The 20,165-nt window shown below is 57.9% G+C and overlaps 1 protein-coding gene across 6 annotated transcripts in view; it reads right to left on the bottom strand.

Moving 5' to 3' along the window:
* The window catches only part of ITPR1 (inositol 1,4,5-trisphosphate receptor type 1), a 222,065-nt gene that overhangs the window by 139,984 nt on the left and 61,916 nt on the right, over positions 1-20,165 (bottom strand). For all 6 annotated transcript variants that reach the window (XM_037049555.1, XM_037049550.1, XM_037049551.1 and 3 more), the window contains exons 5-6: positions 6,985-7,100; positions 659-745 (exon numbers count right to left, since the gene is read on the bottom strand). In XM_037049555.1, coding sequence (XP_036905450.1) covers positions 659-745; positions 6,985-7,100 — 203 coding nt within the window. The remainder of the gene's footprint in view (positions 1-658; positions 746-6,984; positions 7,101-20,165) is intronic.

The raw sequence follows: 20,165 nt of genomic DNA, 5'->3' as shown, positions 1-20,165 counted from the left end.
ACAACCAAAGGGGTCCAGTTTTCAAGAATGGGTAGCACTTTGACCCACTGTGCCTGGGCAGGATGGCGTGGGAACTGGACGAGTCGGGCAAGGCCAGGTCTGGCTCTGGACTGCCCCCCACTCTCTCCTGCAAGGGGAGACCCGGACGCGCTTTCTTGGCAAAGCCCCCGTTACCGTGCCCTGGGTGGCATTTGACCTCCATGGCAAATCTGAAGGCCCCAGGGATCCACAGGTACGCCCGCCTCTCCTGAGACGAGACGTGAGGCCCGCCCTCCAGGGCTCTGCCTGAAGGCACAGGGGCGGCCCCACCACCTCTGGCCACCAGCTCTTGAGCCCAGAGGCGAAAGCCACAGGAAGCCGCTTTTCACCAAGTAAGAACTTCCGGGAGCGCAAGTTACACACGACTATGAGAGCCAGGCTCCGTTTCGGGGGGGGAGCTTCCCACTGTAATTTGGACAGATCTCCAATGATCAGCCATGGGGTCGGGAAGAGCAAGTTCTCGTGCTGAGGGGGCACCACAAAGCCCAAGGGCCCGGCCCACGGAAGAAGCAGCACCAGACTTGCCGCGGGGCCCTGTCTGTCCCGTGAGTACCCTGGAAAGGTGACCCAGCCCGGTGCCCGCTGTCAGCGCCGCTCCAAGAGAAGGGCCCCGGCCTACCTGGATCACGTTGCCATACTGGATCACGGTCCCCAGCAACTTCCTGTTTTCCGTCTCGTTCTGCTTCTTCTCCAAGTCTGCAGCGTGCTGTGCGTGGAGAAGGAAGGCGGGTCACCACGAGGTGGCCACGGGCTGCAGTTTGCCGCCGTGACACGGAGCCAAGGTCGCCGGTCCGTACGAGTATCCCTGAGGCTAAGCAAACAACCCTTCGCCTCTGTGAATCCAACCCCCAAACCCAACCCTTCGCCTCTGCGTTCTTGCCTTTTTGGCTTTTTAAAAATGCACTTTTCCTTTAAGGAATTTATGAACTTATCTGTCTAGGGTAAGATTAAGGCATAAGCTTATGTATTTTTACAGAGAGCAGGATAGGGGTGGAAGGGAATTTGTGTAGCCCTTTTGAGACTTGTAAAAATTCTCCTTTAAAGCTTTGCAGTGAAACCAAACTGAACTTAAATGCTGGTGTGGGGCCATTTCCAGTTCTGTACCTGGAGTGTGTTACTGAGCAGGTGTGTGCCTCAGTTTCCCTTCTGTAAGACAGGGACAAAAACAGCGCCTCGCAGGAATCGGAGCCCACCATGCTGGCATTCACGGGGTGTCGGTCCTTATTATAAACATCCATTATCATTTATTTCATCTCCACAGTGCTCCCTCGAGGGGAAGGTCACTATCCCAATTTTATCAAGGAAGGAACAGACTCGCAGAGATGTCAGTATGCGGTCAATGTTGCAAAGTTAATTAGATGATGGGTATGAAAGGGCTTTGTTGTATATACTGTTTTCTCGACTTCTGCGTATATTTGAGATTTTGCTAAAGAAGCTCTTTTCTTAAAAGCCACGCATCTATGAAGTAGCAGAGATAACCCTCAAAGCCACACCTGGGTCAACTCCGGATTTACACAGTTACGGCGAGGCTGGGAGACATCACTAGAACACACTTGCCGGGCTAGGGAAACGGCAGAGCCGAACGGCGCATCCGGAACAGTCTCCCGGGGCCACCGACCCGAACGGCCATTCTCCATCGGGCACCTATTCAGTGCTGGTGGTCCCGGGGGTCAGAACAGGGGGACTGGGCTCCCCTGGGCCATGCGGAGACTGTCGTTCTGACCTGTTATCCCCCAAACAAACCGAGGGAAACACAGGTCAGGTCGGAGACGAGACTCAGCAGCTAATCGGGTGGGGGGTCAACCCTGACGCCCCATCGGGTGCTCCTGCCTGGTTCCCAGCGTGCTCCTCCTCCAGGGTCACCTCTCCACGAGGTGACACGTGTCAGGTGCCAGCAGAACAGCGGGCCTCTTTCCCAGGCAGCGTGCTGGCACAAGACCGGGCCAGTGCAGACTTGCTGTGGGTGCCACGTCACCTCAGCCAGCCACTCAACCTCACAATCCCCACTTGGCGTCCTCCTCCCAAAGCGGGGACCCTGCAAGCTGGTCGGGGCTGTTGTGAAGATTAGAGAAGCTTGCAGACACACACCAGGCACTCGCTACACTGTAACTGTCGTTACCACCATCATACTCGAGTCTCTGACTCTCAGCCATGCTCCAGGGACGAGCCTCCCAGAGCTGGGCCAAGCTGGCGGGGAGGAGCATCCCAGGTGCTTCGGACTCAGGCAGCATCTGCCCCACCGCTACCTCGACACAGGCATTTGGAAGAAAGCAGGTCACTTGAGAAAATAAGTCAATACACAGCAGAAAGCTATCCCCAAAAGAACCGTACCTGGGGAGGCAGAAGACCCGCCTCTGTGCGTGTAGACCCATGTAGATGCACACCCCCTCCGGCGTGGAGTCAGAGCCCCCCACCTTGGGAAGCAGCTGCCAGTCTGCTGTCCTCAAAAAGGGTAACACACCCAGGACTCATCCAGGACTAACTACGGTGCGGGCACGGCGAGCCCTGGGGTCCCCAGGGCCCTGGGCACAGTCCCTGCAGCTCCCCCTCCGGGAACTCCATCCCTCCGTGTCCCATCCCTCCCCCGTTTCCCCATGCTTGTCCCCTGCCCCCCGGCAGAGACGCTGCAGCACCCATGGGCCCTGCAGGGAGCTTTCCAAAAAAAAGCCTGCTCAGAACCCAGGAGGAGGGGGGCACATCCTCTGTAGAAAGCCGTTTGTTCTGCGAAGCAGTTCTCAGCCATTACGGACAGGGAGTTCAAGGAGACGTGTGTCAATGGGGAGAAAAATCAACAGCGTCGGGAAAATAAAACATTTCCAACAAGCGATACAGTTTTTCTCCACTCCAAATACCTCACCCAGAGGACTCATCTTCAGAGAGCCATACGGCACTGTTTCTGGACTCAAATGAGGTAAGGACCTGACAGGGAAGGTCTTCTCGGACCTACTCTCGGTTTGAGAAACGCTCATCTAGGGAGGGTGGGAGGGGCGGTGCAGGGCGGAGGGGAGGAAAGGGAGGGAAAAAGTGGGACGACCGGATTGGCATGATCAATAAAATATACTTAAGAAAAAGAAACGCCAATCTAACAGACGAAGTCCCTAGCTACGTCGAGGCTGAGTGTACAGGTGCCAACTCCACGGGTACTGGCGCAGCCGTAAAGAAATGTCACATCAGTCACCCCGAAGGCACATTCTCTATGTTAAAGGCAAATTAAACGGCAGCTCCGAAGTCTCAGGGCTTTTGTCTAAAAACATACGAAAGGCAAAACTGGAACAGAAACCACAACCAACTGGAGGATAAACGTCTGCGAACTTGTCCTTGAACACCAAGCGTCACACCAGAAACGGTTACGAGGTTGGACGGGGGCCAAGCCCCCACACGGCCACCAGGGGCCCACGGGCATGAGACTCACAACCCTCCCAGGAACTCACTTCCCCTACCAGTGCTCCGTTTCAGGGAGGAGACTCCAACCCAGTCCCCTTCTGCACAGACACTGCCTGTCTCCAGCCTGCAGACCCATTCCACGCCCAGAAAACGGCCAGACCTCAGCCTTTCCCGCAGCCATACGGGGTCTGAGTGGCAGGCAGCACCGTCAGATTCAGCTTTCCGACCAAACTGCGCGTCCTCATGTCCAGGTGCCACAGGGGCGGAAAAGGGCAGACAGGAAGTCAGGTGCGAGCTGTCCCTGGGCCACCAGCGATCAAGGCCACTTCCACCACTGGCAGGATCGGATCTGGCTCAGTGGACCCACCCGTATTTTCTCAGGGGGCCACTGTGAGACCCTAACCCGGCACGGTCCTTCTGCAGGGTCACTGGCCAAGTCCACCAGAAAGTTTTTCAACGGGCCGGACCCCGACGTAGCGATTCCATTTGGGGGAATTTCTCCTAAGAAGATGCGCAAGCCCACGCCACCGGGTCTGGCTGGTTAAAAAGACACGCAGGTCAATGTGTCGGCCTTTCCCCAACACGGGAGGGGAGGACCGTCCTGAATGCCTGGGAAGGAGGTGCACTCTGCACTACGGTCCCGCTGCCATTGTTCACCATGGCGTCACCAGGCTCCCTCAGCAACATCAAGGTCGACCCCAGGCTGGTGGACCCCAGGCTATCTGCCTGCTATTCTACTTCAGAGAGCGAGAAACCACGATTAAATTGCTGCAGAGAGGTCCTTGGAACTGCAGGGAAGGGCTACTTGTTTCAGGTCCACAAGCCCTGAATGATGTCACGGGACAAGGAGACAAGGCTTCCGCTGACCGGCCATGCGGGCTCAGCCACGCAGGCGGGAGGGACCCAGGCCTCAGACGCCAGCGAGGACGCCAGCGGCCACTAGAGGTCGCCCCGCTGCGAGCAGGGGATGTGTGCACGCCAGATCCAGGGCAGAAGGAAGTCGAGTGGTCTAGACAAGGAATTCCTTAAATGGCATTAATTTAAAATAATCTGACCTTTGATTGGGGTCCTGCACAGCCGTTGACAAAAATAAAAATGAGAACCCGCAGGAGACTGGCCAGCCGCCCCCAAAGGCAAGCGGCGGCCTGAGATGCGACATTAATGACCTGCGCTGAAACCGACACGTGAAGAGAAGGACCCAGGCCGGCAGGACGGACGGACGGAACCACCGGACCCCACGGACCCCACGGCCAGGCCCAGCGCCGCCCAGCAGTCCCAGGTCGGGGCTGGCTCCCGGCCAGCTTTCTTCCCAAGCCCGAGCGCCATACGAGAGACAGCCGTCTTTTTCTTGTTTCTCTTTGTACACAGGAAGGCTCTGTTCTGGCTCACCTCCGGGACTGCACCTACCCCCGTGCAGCGCTTTTCACGGTCCGCTCACGGGAGGAGAGCGCACCATGGGGGCTGCCGGGAAAGCCAGCAGGCACCCGGCACTGGTGGGGGGCTGGAGAGCGAGCGCCACCCCTCGGAGCCCTGATCGTTTTTGTGTCAAGTGTGTGTTTCAAACTCGAACTGAATTCGTGGCCAACGTTTTCTAAGAATTGAGAGGCGACACGCAGCAGCAGCATGGATTTCTCGCTTCTCGGACAAAGGGGAGGGCCTGCTGGCAGCTCCCGGCGCCCCCTCCCACGCTCCCTCCCACACAGCGACAGCAGGGAGGCGGCGTGTCCCCTCTGGCCCGCATGCTGGCCCGCTCCAGTTAGCACCCCGGACCCCCACGTTCCCTCTATTCCCACTGGCTTCCTGCTTGTGAATCTGAATTCGCAGCCCCTGCTGTAGAAAGCATAGGACCAGCGAGGGTTGGAGAGGCACGGACGGGGTCTCATCGAACAGAATGGTTTTCTTACAGAAAAGCAGGGCCTTCTACTGGGGCGGCCTACGGTCCCCGCACCTCACAGAGCCCCAGAGAGCTGCGGCCCACAGCCCCCGCACCTCAGCCAGACCCCCAGGTGCCCACACAGACTCCAGGGGGGTCTGACCACTGCAGTGGCTGGAGTTAGAGAGGAGCCAGGGACGCCAGAGGCCCCGAAGCTCACGGCACAGCCCCACACAAGGGGGACGCATCACCTACTTGTGTGATGGCACGTGTGCTGGGACATTCACAGGCTGAGGAGCTGCCCGCCACTCTGAGCCCCGCCCCTGACCCCACATGACCTGTGGTCACATGGCACGGTCCCACATGGCTCACTTATAACACGGTCGGAGCACTTTCCCCAAATGCAAGCGCCACTCAGTAAAGGGAAGAGCGAACTTTGCTTCCTGGGTAATGCTGCAACGAGCTGCTGACCATTTTGGAAACCATAGCTCTGGGTCCCTGTCCCAGACGCCTCCATCTGCCTCAGCCTCTTTCACGGCTCCCTGGGTCCTCCTCGGTGGCGAGCCAGTGTGCTCACTCCCCGGGGTGCACAGTGACCGGGCTTCCTCGTTGTTCGTTTCTCTGGAAGTCACACTGCTGGCAAATTGACCTCCTAACTGTACAACTAAACTGTACAGTTACGTATTTGCCATTTATTATCAAGAGGGGGCAGTGGGTCTGTGGAGGTTGAGAAAGTTTGCCCTGAAACCATTAAAATACTGATACAATTCCTCAAGTCTTCAAACCAATCTTTTATTCACTGTTTCTTCCTCCTCTGACTCCCACAGAGGCCTCAGATGGAGGCTTACCTGTCACCTCCTCTTCCTCCAGGAAGCCCTCCCTGACCACACGCCACCCATCCACATTCACACGGATGGGTTTGGGGACTGCGAAGGCACTGCCGCAGCCCAGGGGTTTGCCCTGGGAGGGCACCCCCACATGCTGTCATGTCCTCTTTGCTGTACGAAGCTCCCCGAGGGCTAGGACACCGTCACAGCCACACCTGCAACACCTAGCACAGCACTCAGCCAATCAGCAGATGTTTCCTGAGCACCTACTTTGTGCCAGACACTATGACAGGCACTGGGGACACAGTGTGGACGGACAGACACTGCCCCTGCTTTCATGGTGCCGTCATTCAAGTGGGTGACAGATGGCAATGAAGGGAACTGATAAATGTCACTCCAACTATGGCCCGTGCTGAGAACGATGTCAGCAGGGTGCGGGGATGACAGGAAGCACACAGGGCATCACTCAGGGAAGGAGGTGGGGCAAGGCCTCAGGTTCCAGACTTTCACTGAGAGGAGCAGGAGGCAAAGGTCCCTGCGTGGGAGGAGCCGGGAGAAGCAATTTCACATCAGGACAGACCTGAAGCGCAACAGCGGCCAGACGCCTAGTCTGTGCTGCTGAGCAACCTGCAAGGACATGCGGGCGCCGCATTGTGCGTTCACACGGGGCCTGTCACACCCTGAGGGCAGCAACCCGGTCCCTCCATCACACCTGGGGCGTGTGGCTCTGGGGACTGGGGCCCATCTCTCCCGAGGGTCAGCGCCTTCCATCCCTTCACCGAAGAACATGGGGCGCCCATGACCGAGTGGGAGGGCTGCACGACGCGCCCCCACCGGCCCAGCCGCCAGCCCGGTACGTACGTGCAGTTTGTTGAGCAGCACGGCGTCGGTGGTGCTGTTGGCGCCCGGCTTCGCCGCCTTCCAGAACTGCTTCTGGGCGGAGTAGCGGTTCATGGGGCAGAGTCTGAAGAGGCAATCTAGGGGAGACAAGCCGACAACAGGCCGTGTTACTGAGGAAGGAAGGTGCCGCCCAGGACTCGCAGAAGGCCGCGGCACTCACTGCCCGGTGCGCAACCAAGCAGGCACGGGGCCCTGCACCACCCACCCTCCCCTCTGACCTGCGCCTCTCGGCACGTGAGGCCACAGAGGAGGCAACGGGCTTTTAGAAACTACCGTTTTTGCTGTGTGCAATGTGCACTCCTTGGCCCAAGTTCTTGATGGAAAAGGAAGGATGCACATTACACGTGGGTCGGACTAATTCCCTATCGATATAAATGTTTTTGATTCTTTTTTTATGCTTATGTGGCAAAAGCAACTCTAGAAAGCAATAACAATACAAAATAATACTCTGGAATACGATCATCGGTTTTGTTTCTAAATATAAATAAATGAGTTAAAAATTAAAATGAAAGATTTTTATCCTGAAAGTTTGGGCCAAAACCACTATCTGTGGCAAAATACGTAGGTAACTCGACTGTCACGTAGCCGGTTGGTGGCAGAGCGGGACTCAGAGTACCAGTTGGGGCCCCACCGCCGTGTCCTCGCCGTTCTCACGGGCCGATGTGAAGGCCAACATCCCCGCGCTATGTGTCAACACACATGAGCGTTTTCACGCGTGAACCCGACTCCAAGGTCCAGCTACATTTTAGAAAACACCAAGGGGCTCCTTCGGAAGGAGCCAACAGGGCGGGGGTCTTGTGAGGGCTGTGCCCAAGACGCCACTCTGGGACCGGGATGCCGCCCTCTGCGCTGGACTTGAGACAGTTGCGTCCTGGCCCCTCGGGCTCAACATGTCCCACGTCCTTCCCTTTAGGAGCTCCAGGACGCTTGCGACCCTACCCACGCTCCTGCGTCCAAGTGACCCTGGCACAGCGACAAGAGCTTCAAAGTCACCCAGCTAAGTCACCCACAGAAACGCTCAGCAGGGCCACCAGGGCACCACATCACCGTCTGCTCGTAACTGTTCCCATCAATGTGTCTCGGCCCATTACCACAGGTGCCCCTCCAGGACCCTGAGCGGTCGACACCCAGCCCTGCTGCCTTAGCCAGCCACCTCGAGGTGAGCAGAGCTGCCGGGCCCACAAACCCGGGGCTTCCTCCGCACCAGCTCGACCCGGCTTCTCGTGGGAGTGCATTTTCACCGCGCACGGCACTGCACAGGTACTTGATATCGTTCAGGAAAAAGCTGCAGACCTGGAGGGACTTGCCACTCTCTGTGATCTCCTTCTTCATGAAATACTGCGACCCAGGCGCCGGCGGCCAACCAGCGAGAGTCCATCGGCTGACGGTATGTTTGTGTCTGCAGGGGACACTGTCTAGGTCTTCAGGGAACAAGGACACAGTGGGAGACCTGTTAAAGAACAGGCTGATCGAAGCCACAGGTCACTGCCACTTACTGTATTGGGGCAACTGAATGCCGCCACCAAGAGACATGGTTTTTCCACCATCACCCCGTGAACCGTCACAGCCGTAGCACTACACGGACCAGCACCGCGTGTCCGACCTTTGACACAAGGCCGAGGGTGGCCTCCGGGCCGGGGCTCCATGACGGCCACACGACTTATGACTGCATTCCTGACATCTAGGTTGCCAGGGTTCCTGCAGGATGTGGATAGATGAATGGGCTTTGTGGACCAAACGGAACAAGGTCACATGGGATCGGTAACAAGGCGTCGAGAGTAAAACGGCCTCTTCTTGTCCTCCACACACGTCACAGGATGACAGCGAAATGGTTTCCATTCTGAAACGGAGCTGGGTTGCAGTGGGGGCCCCGGGCACCACGGGGCTGGACCCGAACTGCCAGGCCACGGAGGGCACCACGCCGCCACAGCTCACAGCACAGCCCGGCACCCACCGAACAAACACAGGCCCAGGACTTCAGATCCCCCGACGCCCCCCGAGGGAACAGTGTGAAGCGAGGCAACCACAACCTCACGCCAACCTCCACACCACCGCCGACGTCTGTGGGCGACACGGAGCGCCGCCTGGACAAGGCGCATTTATACCCGGCCATCCAGGAAAGCGTGAGACGCCGGCCCATGTGTACCAGCACCGCATCAGCCTTGCGGATCTCGGTCTGTCTTCCCTGTTGCTTAGCAACGGATGCAAAGAGAAAATTCAGCAATTCCAATGCGATGTAAAGTCACCTTCTGTAATTCTGCATTTCAGCATCTCCCATCACCCTTTGCAGTTCGGGTGGTGCAGCCGGGGGACACCGAAGTTCGGATGGATCCAAACACAGTGTTCGGTACAGAAACACAAACTTAGGAGATCTGAGAGAAAACGAGGCGCACGACCCGTCTGGGGGGTGTGTGTGCACGTGTGTGTGTGTGTGTGTCTGTACACACATACTGTGGTTTGATCTGACTCCAAAGAAATGCCACAAGACTAGCTGATGACAAGTGCTATTTTAGACCTTTGAAAAATAAACTCAACTAAGCTTTCAAAAATTGACTTTGCAACATCCCTAAGCTTCCACAGATGCCATACTGGGCCAGCCCAGGAGAAGTCAGCTGCAGAGAGGGTTTGGGTTCTCTGTTAAAGGGCCATGGGCAGATGACCCCCAACCATTCGGACAGCATTCCGGAACCTGGCTGTGGAGAGGACGCCCAGCCCGCTTAGGAGAAATGCGCACAGCGGCGCACAGGCAAGAGAACCGCGGGCGAAAGGGGGCTGCAGGTGCGTGGGCCCACCTCCACGGCCCGAGTCAGATGAAAAGGCCGCCGGAAGGGCAGGTCTCCGCGTGTCTGGGAAGCTGACCGTGAGCGTAAAGGCCCTGTGGACGGAGAAAGATGCCTGTCTGTTGCGTGCACTCTGCTAACCCTCAGCTGAACTCCTCACTTATGTGCGTTCATCCCTGGGGCTCCAGAGGTGACCCAGGCAGGTCCTCTGAAGCCACGTCCAGCCCTTAGCCTCCTCGACCCCCTAGGAGCCAATTCGCATATTCAACTATGTGTTAAAGTGCCTACTGGGTGCCTGGGACGGTCCTGGGTGCTGAGAAAGCTGTACCAGTGAACCTGATGCACAAGGCGCTGAATGCAATCCTGGGGACAGTGGAGAACTAGTCACAGACACAAGAGGAGTCACAGCAAGCGAGGATGCTTGGGGGGGGTGAGAAGTCCACAAGGGCACAGAGTGGCTGGTGTCAACCTGGAGGGGGAGGGGGCACCACCCGTGCAAAGGCTGGAAACAGGCTGGTGGCCGTGGGCAAAGGGAGCCAGTGTGGGAAGGGGCGGGGTCTGGCGGCCAGGGGGAGGGGCCCACATGCAGTGGGCAGTGCCAGCTGCCAAAGGCCTTTGGCCCCAAGAACCTGGTGCGGCTCATGCGTCTGGGGCGCCTTCCGTGGGTGACGATCCCTGGGACGAAGGGGAAGGGGGGGAGGGCCGATCTAGGGGACAGGAGCACAAACGAAGAATTCCATCTCAAGTGACGCTTCGTTTCAAACGCCCATGAACCAGCCCAGCTGAAGCGCTGAGTGGGCCGCCCGTGGATGGGCAGGCTGGAACGGCGGAGCAGCCAGTTATTTCGGGAGGTGAGGGGGAGCCGGGCGCAGGCAGCACGGGGCTGCTGGGAGGAGGAGCGGGAGAAGCATCGCGGATACAATGCCGCTCCATCTGCCGCTGGGGGATCAGTCCAAACCCAGAGAACATGTTAGTTGTCGAGGCTGACAAAGCTGGAACTGGATTCCAAGTTTCACAGGCCAGAACTAAGGCCTTCCCTCTCGCTTTCTGCACCCCCCTCCCCCGCAAAAAGAAACACAAGGAAAACTAAAACCCCCCAACCCAACACTACCGACTATGAAACTCAACTCTACCATCCAGAGGTGCAAGAAGTGAAGCTGGGGAGAGGATGGGACTGGGGGGACCTTAACAGATGGGGGGAAGCACCCTACACATCTTCGGGGGAGGGGCACGAGAGGGAAGCAAGCTGACTCCCCCCACGGACCCCGGAAAGGCTCAGGCACCCACGGGGACACTGTGCAGGGCATGTCACGGCCCGAGGCGGAGGGGGGACCCAGGGCTCCAGGGCTGCCGAGCACGAGAGGCAGATCGCCCTGCCGGCCCCTCCGCCCATGGAAACAAACTGGCTTTCGGAGGGAAAGACTCAGTAAATGCTACCCAAGGGCTGAGCAAATAAAGAAAACCAGGACGCCACTGACTCCAGGGGAAAGCTGCATATTAAAATCGAGTGTGTCTTTAGCTCGACGGTGAGCAACATTTACACAGCCAGGAGAACCTCAGACTGCGCATTACTTCACCAGAAGCACAGGAGTGGCGTGGCCCTGACGGGAGGCTGAGCATCCGAGAGCCAAACTCAGTCAAACAACAGGAAGTCGGGTCTGCAGGCTTCCAGAGACTTCCGCATCTGGGAACGCAGTGGCAAATACCAGAAGGGAATGTTAAATATTTTAAACTGTTGCCGCTGGAAAGTGAGAAGGGAGGAGCTGCCAGAGCCCAGGCTGTTACTTTTATTCTGCGAGTTATCAATAATTGACCCGTTGCGGAGGTTGACACAATGTTTATACAAGGCATAAACAATGTTAGGGAGGTCTTACACAATCAACCATTTCAAAGGGAGCCCCTGAGTGGCATTTGGCCCATTCCCAGGGTCAGGCAGGCCCCAGGTCTGTGGGTTCCCAAAACATGTTCAGCACCCCCAAAGCAAGCTCTGTGCCTAGGCAGCAGTTCACCCCACAGCCTCCAATACTCCACGTTTTAAAGGTTGTGCTTGTAGCAGTGAAAATATTTAATTTTTTAACTGGGCCATTTTGTACTCAAATCACCTTTCCATTTTCACTGAGCTGTCCCTTTACAAACACAGAGTGACAAGGGCAACCAGCTGGATGTGCCCGGGGTCCCTGGGGCAGAGAACTTACTGCGTGTCCGTGGATCACAGATGGGTGTGGCTACAGGGGGCCGCGCCCTGGCACGAGTCAAGGTAAGTAAGCACCTGTGACCTGTAGTTCGTGGTCCAGCCACTCTGCTAGCGGGCGTGTGTTGCAAAGAAATCCCTCCCAGGCCCTCAGGGCTCACCTGCCCAGGTAGGAAGAGGTACGAGAGAAGAGGGTCATGAGAAGGACCCCAGCTCCAAACACAGGACTGTCATCAGACGACCAATCACATGCCCACCTCGATGCCACGGAGCCGAGAGCGGTGAGCTGAGCACGCAGGCAGGAAAAGCGCATCGGTGACGACCTGCCACGCCGAGGCCCGCCCTCGGGGTGCCGAGCGTCCCTTCCACTGTCTCTCACCCCACCCACTGCCTGGTGGTGCAGCTGTCAACCAGACAAACTCAGTCCCAGCGCACAGAATCCGAGCTCTCCAAACCCACCCCCTGTGGCCAAAAAGTGACAAAAAGATGGTAACCAGGCCTGGCTGGTGTAGCTCAGTGGACTGAGTGCAGGCCTGCGAACCAAAGGATCTCAGTTCGATTCCCAGTCAGGGCACATGCCTGGGTTGCAGGCCAGTTCCCAGCAGGGGACGCATGAGTGGCAGCCATACATTGGTATTTCTCTCTCTCTCTCTCTTTCCCTTCCCCTCTAAAGATAAATACACAAAAATCTTTTTTAAAAAGATGGTAACCAAAAAGAAAGACAGACAATGGACAGGGTGGCAGGTTTTTTAACCCTTCACTCACCAGAGTAATAAACCACAATGCTGTACAGGGTCAAGGGCAGAGTCGTGCGAGCCACACTTCTGAAAAATTGAGTGTTGACTCTTCACATCTTGCCTTGTTTGGAAAAGGATGGGGGCCACTGAACGACAGTTTCCGAAGGGACGGACAGCACGATTAACAAAGAGAAAGGGGGCTATCAATTCCTCTCCAAGGAAGCCAGGCCGCACAGAAGTGAAACCGAACCGCCGACTGTGGACGTTTTACGGCCCCTCCCAACTCAATCTCACCACCCGGGACGTTCCGCACAGGTCCCCGTCCAGGCCAGTCAGCAAGGACGGGCAGGCGGGGGAGGGGATGGGTCTGGGTCTGGGGCGGGAACACAGCTGATACGGGGGCTCATGGGGGAACCCCCGCCCCACTTCCGACCCAAGCCTTCCACGAACAACGAGGGACGCCCATGCCTGTGATTGTGGCACGGATCTCCTTTCCCAGCCGGGACAGGAGTCCCGTGAAGTTCAGTGACCTACGTCTCCCAACAGGGGCCACAGACAACCCTCCCGTGACGGGTCTGCTCAGAGACACAGACAATGTGGCCGAGACGAAGGATGCCAAGATGACTAGGAAACTCGGGACAGAGGCTATTTAGGGGGCAAACTCACGACAGGTGGTAAGTGGAGGTGCGGTGCCAGTGTGGCCGCCAGACCAGACCCGCCGAGACGGGGACCTGGTCCCTCCGACCGCTGCGGCGGGGGGTTCTGCGGAATGTGGCACAGGTGTCAGCGAGGGACAACAGCAACCGAGAGGGGTATCGAGTTCACCGGCGGCACACCTGAGTTTGACCAACGTCAGAGGTCGAATGTGTGTCGATTAGAAACACGTTAAACAGAAGAGGAAGCCCCAGGCTGACGACACCCGGGCCACTCTGCCTTTCCCGGCTGTCGGATCACCCTTTGCCAACCACGCGTGACCGGGAAGCGAAGGGAGGAATGTCCTTTTCACCTCCTGTGGCTCAGCCAGTTCAATGTTTATTCACCTCTTTGCAAAGGTTACTGAATATGGATCAGCGTTACCCCACAGACGGACCGGATCGCGAGAAACAGTGGGAAAGGCCACGCCACTCCCCGCCATGGACGAGAGCGGGGGCCCGAAGTGCCTGCAGGGCAGCCACTGCCCGAGGCAGACAGAGGCCGAGGGGCGACGTGGACGGTGGGGCCCCAAGAGGGGACGGCCACTGGATGGAGGCGGTGCCCTTCCAAGGGCTCCGAGTGAGTCCCTGGGGGTCATATGTCCTCCTGGCGCTGCCCGCCCTGGCTCACAGTCCGCTTCTGTGGTTTGTGGCCCCGAGTCCCAGCTGACCGGGAGCGTGATCAACAGGTGACACTCCGCCGGCCCTGGGCGTGAACAGAGGCTCCCCGACACCAGAGAGAACGCCCGAAACCCAGACGACGGGCGGTCTGGGGACCCAGTTTCCCCCTGGCGCTGCTGCTGGCTAGCTGAGCAGCCCTGCAAAGGCTCCCGAAGCTGTGTGCACTCGCCTGCCTCCAGAAATCGGACGCCCCTCAGGGACAGGGGGCCTGAGAGGAGCGGGGACTAAGGAAGCAGGCCTCCGCAACACGGGCCTCCCGGGAGTGGTCCTGCTGCAGGGCTGGCGACGCGTTACAGGTCACGGACGGGCACGCACTGGCCCAGGGGCTGGCCTGCAGCCTGGTCGGGGGCGGGGTGGGGGGAGGCCAAGTCGGCTCTGTCCACGCCAGTTGTGTGCTCTTGGGGAAGGCAATCATCTTGCATTTTCGTTTCTCACCTACGAAACGGCAGCAACCACAATGGCTCACCCACCCACGCACGTATAAAGGCCCAACCCGGGCAGCCGGAGGGTCCCCACGTCTGCGTCCTCGCCGACCACGGGCCACCTCTGTGGCTGCGGCCCCCTCACGGTTCCATCTGCATGTCCCTCTTACTGATGGCACTGAGCACCTTCTCACGTGCTTCTGCGCTGTTTACGTGGTTTCTTTGGAGAAACGTCTGTTGAATCCTTACCCTACTTTTAAATTGGGGTAGGGGACGTGTAAGAGTCCTTCGCAGACCCCAGCTCCTGGCCCCGGAGATTTCCTCCCTTTCTACGAGGGTCTCCGCGTTTTCCTGACCGCGTTCTTGGAAGCAAAAAAGGTTTTCAGGCTGACGAAGTCTCATGCACCAAGAAACTGTGTCCTCATCCGAGGTCATGAAAATTGACATCCACGTTCTCATCTAGGAGGTTTATAGTTTCAGCTCCTGCGTTTAGATCTTCGATCCATTTTGCGTTAACTTTTACATGTGGTGTGAGGGAGGGCTCCACCTTATTCCTTTGTGAGTGGAAATCCAGTTGTTTGCTAACAAGAGTGCAATTTAATTGTCTTGAAGCCCATGTTAAAAATCCATGAACTATGAAGTGTGGGTTCCCTTCTCCTTTTATCAGGTGATTAACGTCCACCCAACCCTACTTATCAACAAAAGAAATAAAAAGAATTTCTGCCCTGGCTGGTGTAGCTCAGTGGATTGAGCACGGGCCTGCGAACCAGACGATCGGGGTTCGATTCCCAGTTAGGGCACATGCTTGGGTTGCGGGCCAGTTTCCGGCAGGGTCCAGTTCCCTGCAGGGGATGCGCAAGAAGCAACCATACATTGATGTTTCCTTCCTCTTTCCTTCCTTTCCCCTCTGAAGATAAATAAATAATAAAATATTTTTTTTAAAAAAAAGAATTTCTCAATTATTTATTTTAAAAAATTCTTCTATGCCCTGGCTGGTGTGGCTCAGTGGATTGAGTACCGGCCTGCAAACCAAAGGGTCACAGGTTCGATTCCCAGTCAGGGCACATGCCTGGGTTGTGGGCCAGGTCCCCAGTAGGGGGCGCACAAGAGGCAACCACACCCTGATGTTTCTCTCCCTGCTTTCCTCTTTCCAAAAATAAATAAAATCTTTTAAAAAGTTGTTCTAGAAACTCACTAGGAAAGACCACAAGTACAATCAAGGACATTTGAAGTGTAACATCAGCAGAACTTCCCAGCAAGTTGACCCAACACAGCGCACGAGAACAAAGCCGGCACGGCTGATGCACCCTGGTGCACAGGGACGGGGCGGGGGGCGCCCTCGGGTCTGACAGCCCAGCTTTTCAAGCACAGGAAGAGGCCTGTCCCAGACCACCTTCCTGCACGTCCAGCGACTTCTCAGATGCCGCAGTGGGGGAAGTCAGCCTTGACAGCATTCTCTTCCAGGGATAAATGCAACTTGCTACACTGAGCAAATTCTCTGAAGGCCGTGGAGTTGCCACATGGTTTCACATGCGGTGCCCCCAGCCCAGTGAACCAGAGACGCTCCCATTGTTCACGTCTCCGTTTCTGTGTCGTGACGGCTGGTGCCCCGCGTGGAACTGGCCTTCAGGGAGCAAATCGGTCTCAGACGGACAGCCATAGAAATCAGTGTGGGAGCCACAGTGTTCACCCTCTTCCAAGGAACGTGCCCACCGCCACCCCTGCACGCTCCCAGAACACTGCCCTTCACGCCGCCGTCTCCACGTTACAGTTCCTAAGCCGCCACAGACCACCGCTTTGCACAGAAGACATGAACGTGCACCGATGTGCACTTGGCACATGCCAGAACAGCGCTCTCCACTTAGAAGCTAAAAATCAAAGTGATTTCAACTGTCCACAAAACACGCCAAACAGAAGGCCACGGGGAGGGAGCCCTGGCCCTCGGACCCTCAAAGAGCCCACCTGCACGGTCCCCGGCAGGCCACCCGCAACACGACCCAGGGCTGCTCTCTCCTGGGAGCCACCTAACAACCCTTTCAGAGCTCAGAAATCCCAGACACCCAGTCTAACCCCCGGGCGAGCTTGAGGGAGATGACGAATGGCCAGGGACAGGGGCCACAGCCCCCACAAACCTGTCCTGTACGCACACCGAGGGGGCGGTGGGATGGTGCTCAGCAGCTGAATGGCCCGACTATGAACAGAACTGACAGCCAAGTGCCTCCTGACAGAAGTTTGCTCCTAGGAGAGTCCAGCAGAAGAGCACACGTCATACAACTCCATTCCAATACCCAGCTCCGGGAGACGCCAACTCGCCCACAGCGGTGAAGCCCCGGGGTTCCCGGGAGGTTGGTGCGCGGAGGAGGGGACACGGGGTGGGGGCAGAGCAAGACTCTCGGGGCTGGCGAAGAGCTTCAGTAGGCCAGCTCACTGGTTCCTCTTTCTTAGGAGGTCGCTTCTCTCAAGACCACTGACTTGACTCGCCGTCATGTTTTGGGGGTGGCTTCACGGTGCGTACATGTGGTGACACCAGACTGCACGTTTTTAAGTGTGCAGCTCGTCGTATGCCAATTACACCTCTGTAAAGCTACTTAACGCCATTGCCACGTCCACACCGTACACCCGTGTGCGCCGATGCAACAGTGTCTCCTCTGAGGCCGATGCGGAGCAGGGCAGCCCTGGTCCCAGGGTGCAGGTCGTCGAAGCCAAGGCCCCGGGGAGAGTGCACCGCCTCTGGTGCAATAGTCTGGGGCTGGAGGGCCTCGGCCAGCAGCTCACGCCCAAACATCTTCTCCTCCACGTCCGTGGCCTCCCTCGTCCCGGGATTCACGAAGCAAAGACAGCACCCCACCCGCCTGTTGGCAGCTGCCACAGAGGAGCGTGAGGTGAGGCCAGGGTTGGGGGGTGGCAGGCGTGAGCCAAAATGACTTGTGGGCCCTGTGGTGGCGGCCGAGGCTCAGTCCTAACAAGCGCCTCCACCCAGGGATGTGGACCCGACGCAGCTTGATCTGACTTTTCAAGAAAATAAAACAAGAACCATTTACGGTTTTCTGTAAAATCTTTAATTTTGAATGATGAGCCAACTAACTTGATTTTTAAAGTGCCACGCAGGTTAGACCAAAAACAGGCCCAGGGAGCAGCCGACCTCAGGGTGGACAGGGTGGCCTGGGCACAGGCCCTAGGGCAAGGCCAGCTCCGTCCCTCTGTGCCCCGGGACCCTGGTAACGCACCACCCTTTCTGGGGCCCCACGTCCCCACCGGCGGCAGGCAGCTCACAGGAAGAACCCACACCTGCGGGTTCGGGAAAGATGTTCCACACACAGAACAAGCCCTTGGTGAACGGTGCTCTTTGATGGGAGCACGCCTCGTCCCAAAAGGTGCTTTCCAAAACCAGGTCTCCCTTTCCTGCTGATGCTGCGGATGGCGTGAAGCTTGGAGGGAGCGTGAGAGCCTTGGATAAAAGCAAACGGCTTCCACGGGCCAGAGGGAGGGAACATCATTCACACGAGTTCACGTGTGAAGTGCGTGTGGAGCGCGCACCCTAATTCCCAAAGTAATACGGACAATGAGCCTCGGGGACGGGTGTAGGCAGGAGCTGAGGGAGCCTGCCAGGGTCACGAGAAACCGAAGCATGCAGGCCACAAAGGAAGTCACCGGGGACAACCCCGGGCACCGGTGAGGCCACGCCAGGCCCAGGACCCAGCGCTCTGGAAGCCCCGCTGCAGGACACAGGGATGGACAGGGCAGGGCCAGAGTGGAGCCGCAGTGCCTGGTGGGCCACCTGGCCTCTGGGGAGAGCGTGAGCTCGGGGCGTGCAGTGACTCGCTGCGGTCACTGACTTGGGTCACTGGCCCCAACCTTTAGACCCGCCGTTGGAAACTCCGTGTGAGCCAAGCCAAAAGGGCTTCTCTACCGTGAGGTGCCCCACAGAGCCTTTCGGGGACCCTGTGATTGGCAAGCGCCTTACAGGTGGATGTGACAGCCGTGTTTCCTCAACATTTTCCACCTTAATGTTTTTTAAAAGAATTTATTTATTTTTTAGAGAGAGGGTAAGAGAGGGAGAGAAACATCAATGTGTGGTTGCCTCTCACACACACCCCCAATGGGGACCTGGCCCACAACCCAGGCATGTGCCCTGACTGGGAATCGAACCAGCAACCCCTTGGTTTATAAGCCCGCATTCAATTCACGGAGCCACACCAGCCAGGGCTCCAGCTTGATTTTTCAATCCTCTGGGCTAACCAGGGTTCCTGAAGAGCCCCCCTATCCCACCACCCCAGGGAAGCCAGAGGGAGAAGACCTCCTGACTGCCCCCACGCATCACACATGCCAGCTGAAGAGATCGGACTGCCATGTGACAAGAGGTGACAGCGGGTCACAGAGGGGGCTTACTTCCCTGCCACCAGCTAGGTGAGAAGGGCAGGGCTCACCTCATCTGGGAGCAGAACTGAAGCTCAGCCCACCCGCTACCCAGAGCCGCGGAGACCATGTGGGCACCAGACTGGACAGACGCCATCCACCCCTCCGGCCACTGCGTCCCATAAAGAGGGTTGGGTCCCACGGGAGCAGCCGCAGGCTCCACAGCAGGTGAGCTTGGGGGGATGGGGGTGCTCCACGGCCAGCTCTCGGTCTGCAAGTCCTTGGACACGGCCAGCCCCCGACGCACTGGCCTCTGCAGACATCCACAGAGCCGAGCGCCCGTTGGGGAAGGCCACTGTGACTCTGGGCACGATGGGGTCTGGCCACCAAGCCGTGAGTGAGCAGGAGGGGCAGCCTGTGATGAGCCACAGCTACAGAGAATCACACGTCAGCCCAGGTCACAGCTCCAGATGAAATCAACCAGTTCTGTACCTGTAGCCAAGCTGGGTCCCCAACCTGGCCACAGCTCGCCCTGGCTCCCTTCTGCCTTGCTCAGTGGTGCCTAGGGCGGCCCAGCCTCCATCCCCTGCCCAGTAAAACTGGGTGACACCAGCCAGGGGCCACTGCGCCAAGCTGGAAACCCCCCACCGCTTCCGCCCCGCCCCTGGTGCAGCGCTGCCCATGCAGGCCCTGGGGTGCCGTCCCATGTGCCTCCTGTGCTGTGGGCTCCACGGGGGCTGGGTTGATGCCGCCCCCTCCATGGACCCCCAGCCCTGGGAAGCCTTGCTCATTGCTCTATGCACTTGTTCATTGAACGAGAAGCAGCTTCACTTAAATCGTTACCTTAAGCAAAAGCTGCCGGCCGTTGGGNCCCCAACCTGGCCACAGCTCGCCCTGGCTCCCTTCTGCCTTGCTCAGTGGTGCCTAGGGCGGCCCAGCCTCCATCCCCTGCCCAGTAAAACTGGGTGACACCAGCCAGGGGCCACTGCGCCAAGCTGGAAACCCCCCACCGCTTCCGCCCCGCCCCTGGTGCAGCGCTGCCCATGCAGGCCCTGGGGTGCCGTCCCATGTGCCTCCTGTGCTGTGGGCTCCACGGGGGCTGGGTTGATGCTGTCCCCTCCATGGACCCCCAGCCCTGGGAAGCCTTGCTCATTGCTCTATGCACTTGTTCATTGAACGAGAAGCAGCTTCACTTAAATTGTTACCTTAAGCAAAAGCTGCCGGCTGTTGGGCTTCGGGCCAAGCCCACTCACAGACAGTGTTCTCTCCGGCCTGTGCCGGGT

Source organism: Sturnira hondurensis, unplaced genomic scaffold, assembly GCF_014824575.4.
Source record: "Sturnira hondurensis isolate 20B ecotype Veracruz unplaced genomic scaffold, ASM1482457v3 Scaffold0006496, whole genome shotgun sequence".
NCBI classification, from domain to species: Eukaryota; Metazoa; Chordata; class Mammalia; order Chiroptera; family Phyllostomidae; genus Sturnira; species Sturnira hondurensis.
This window is presented reverse-complemented; position numbering and strand designations above follow the sequence as displayed.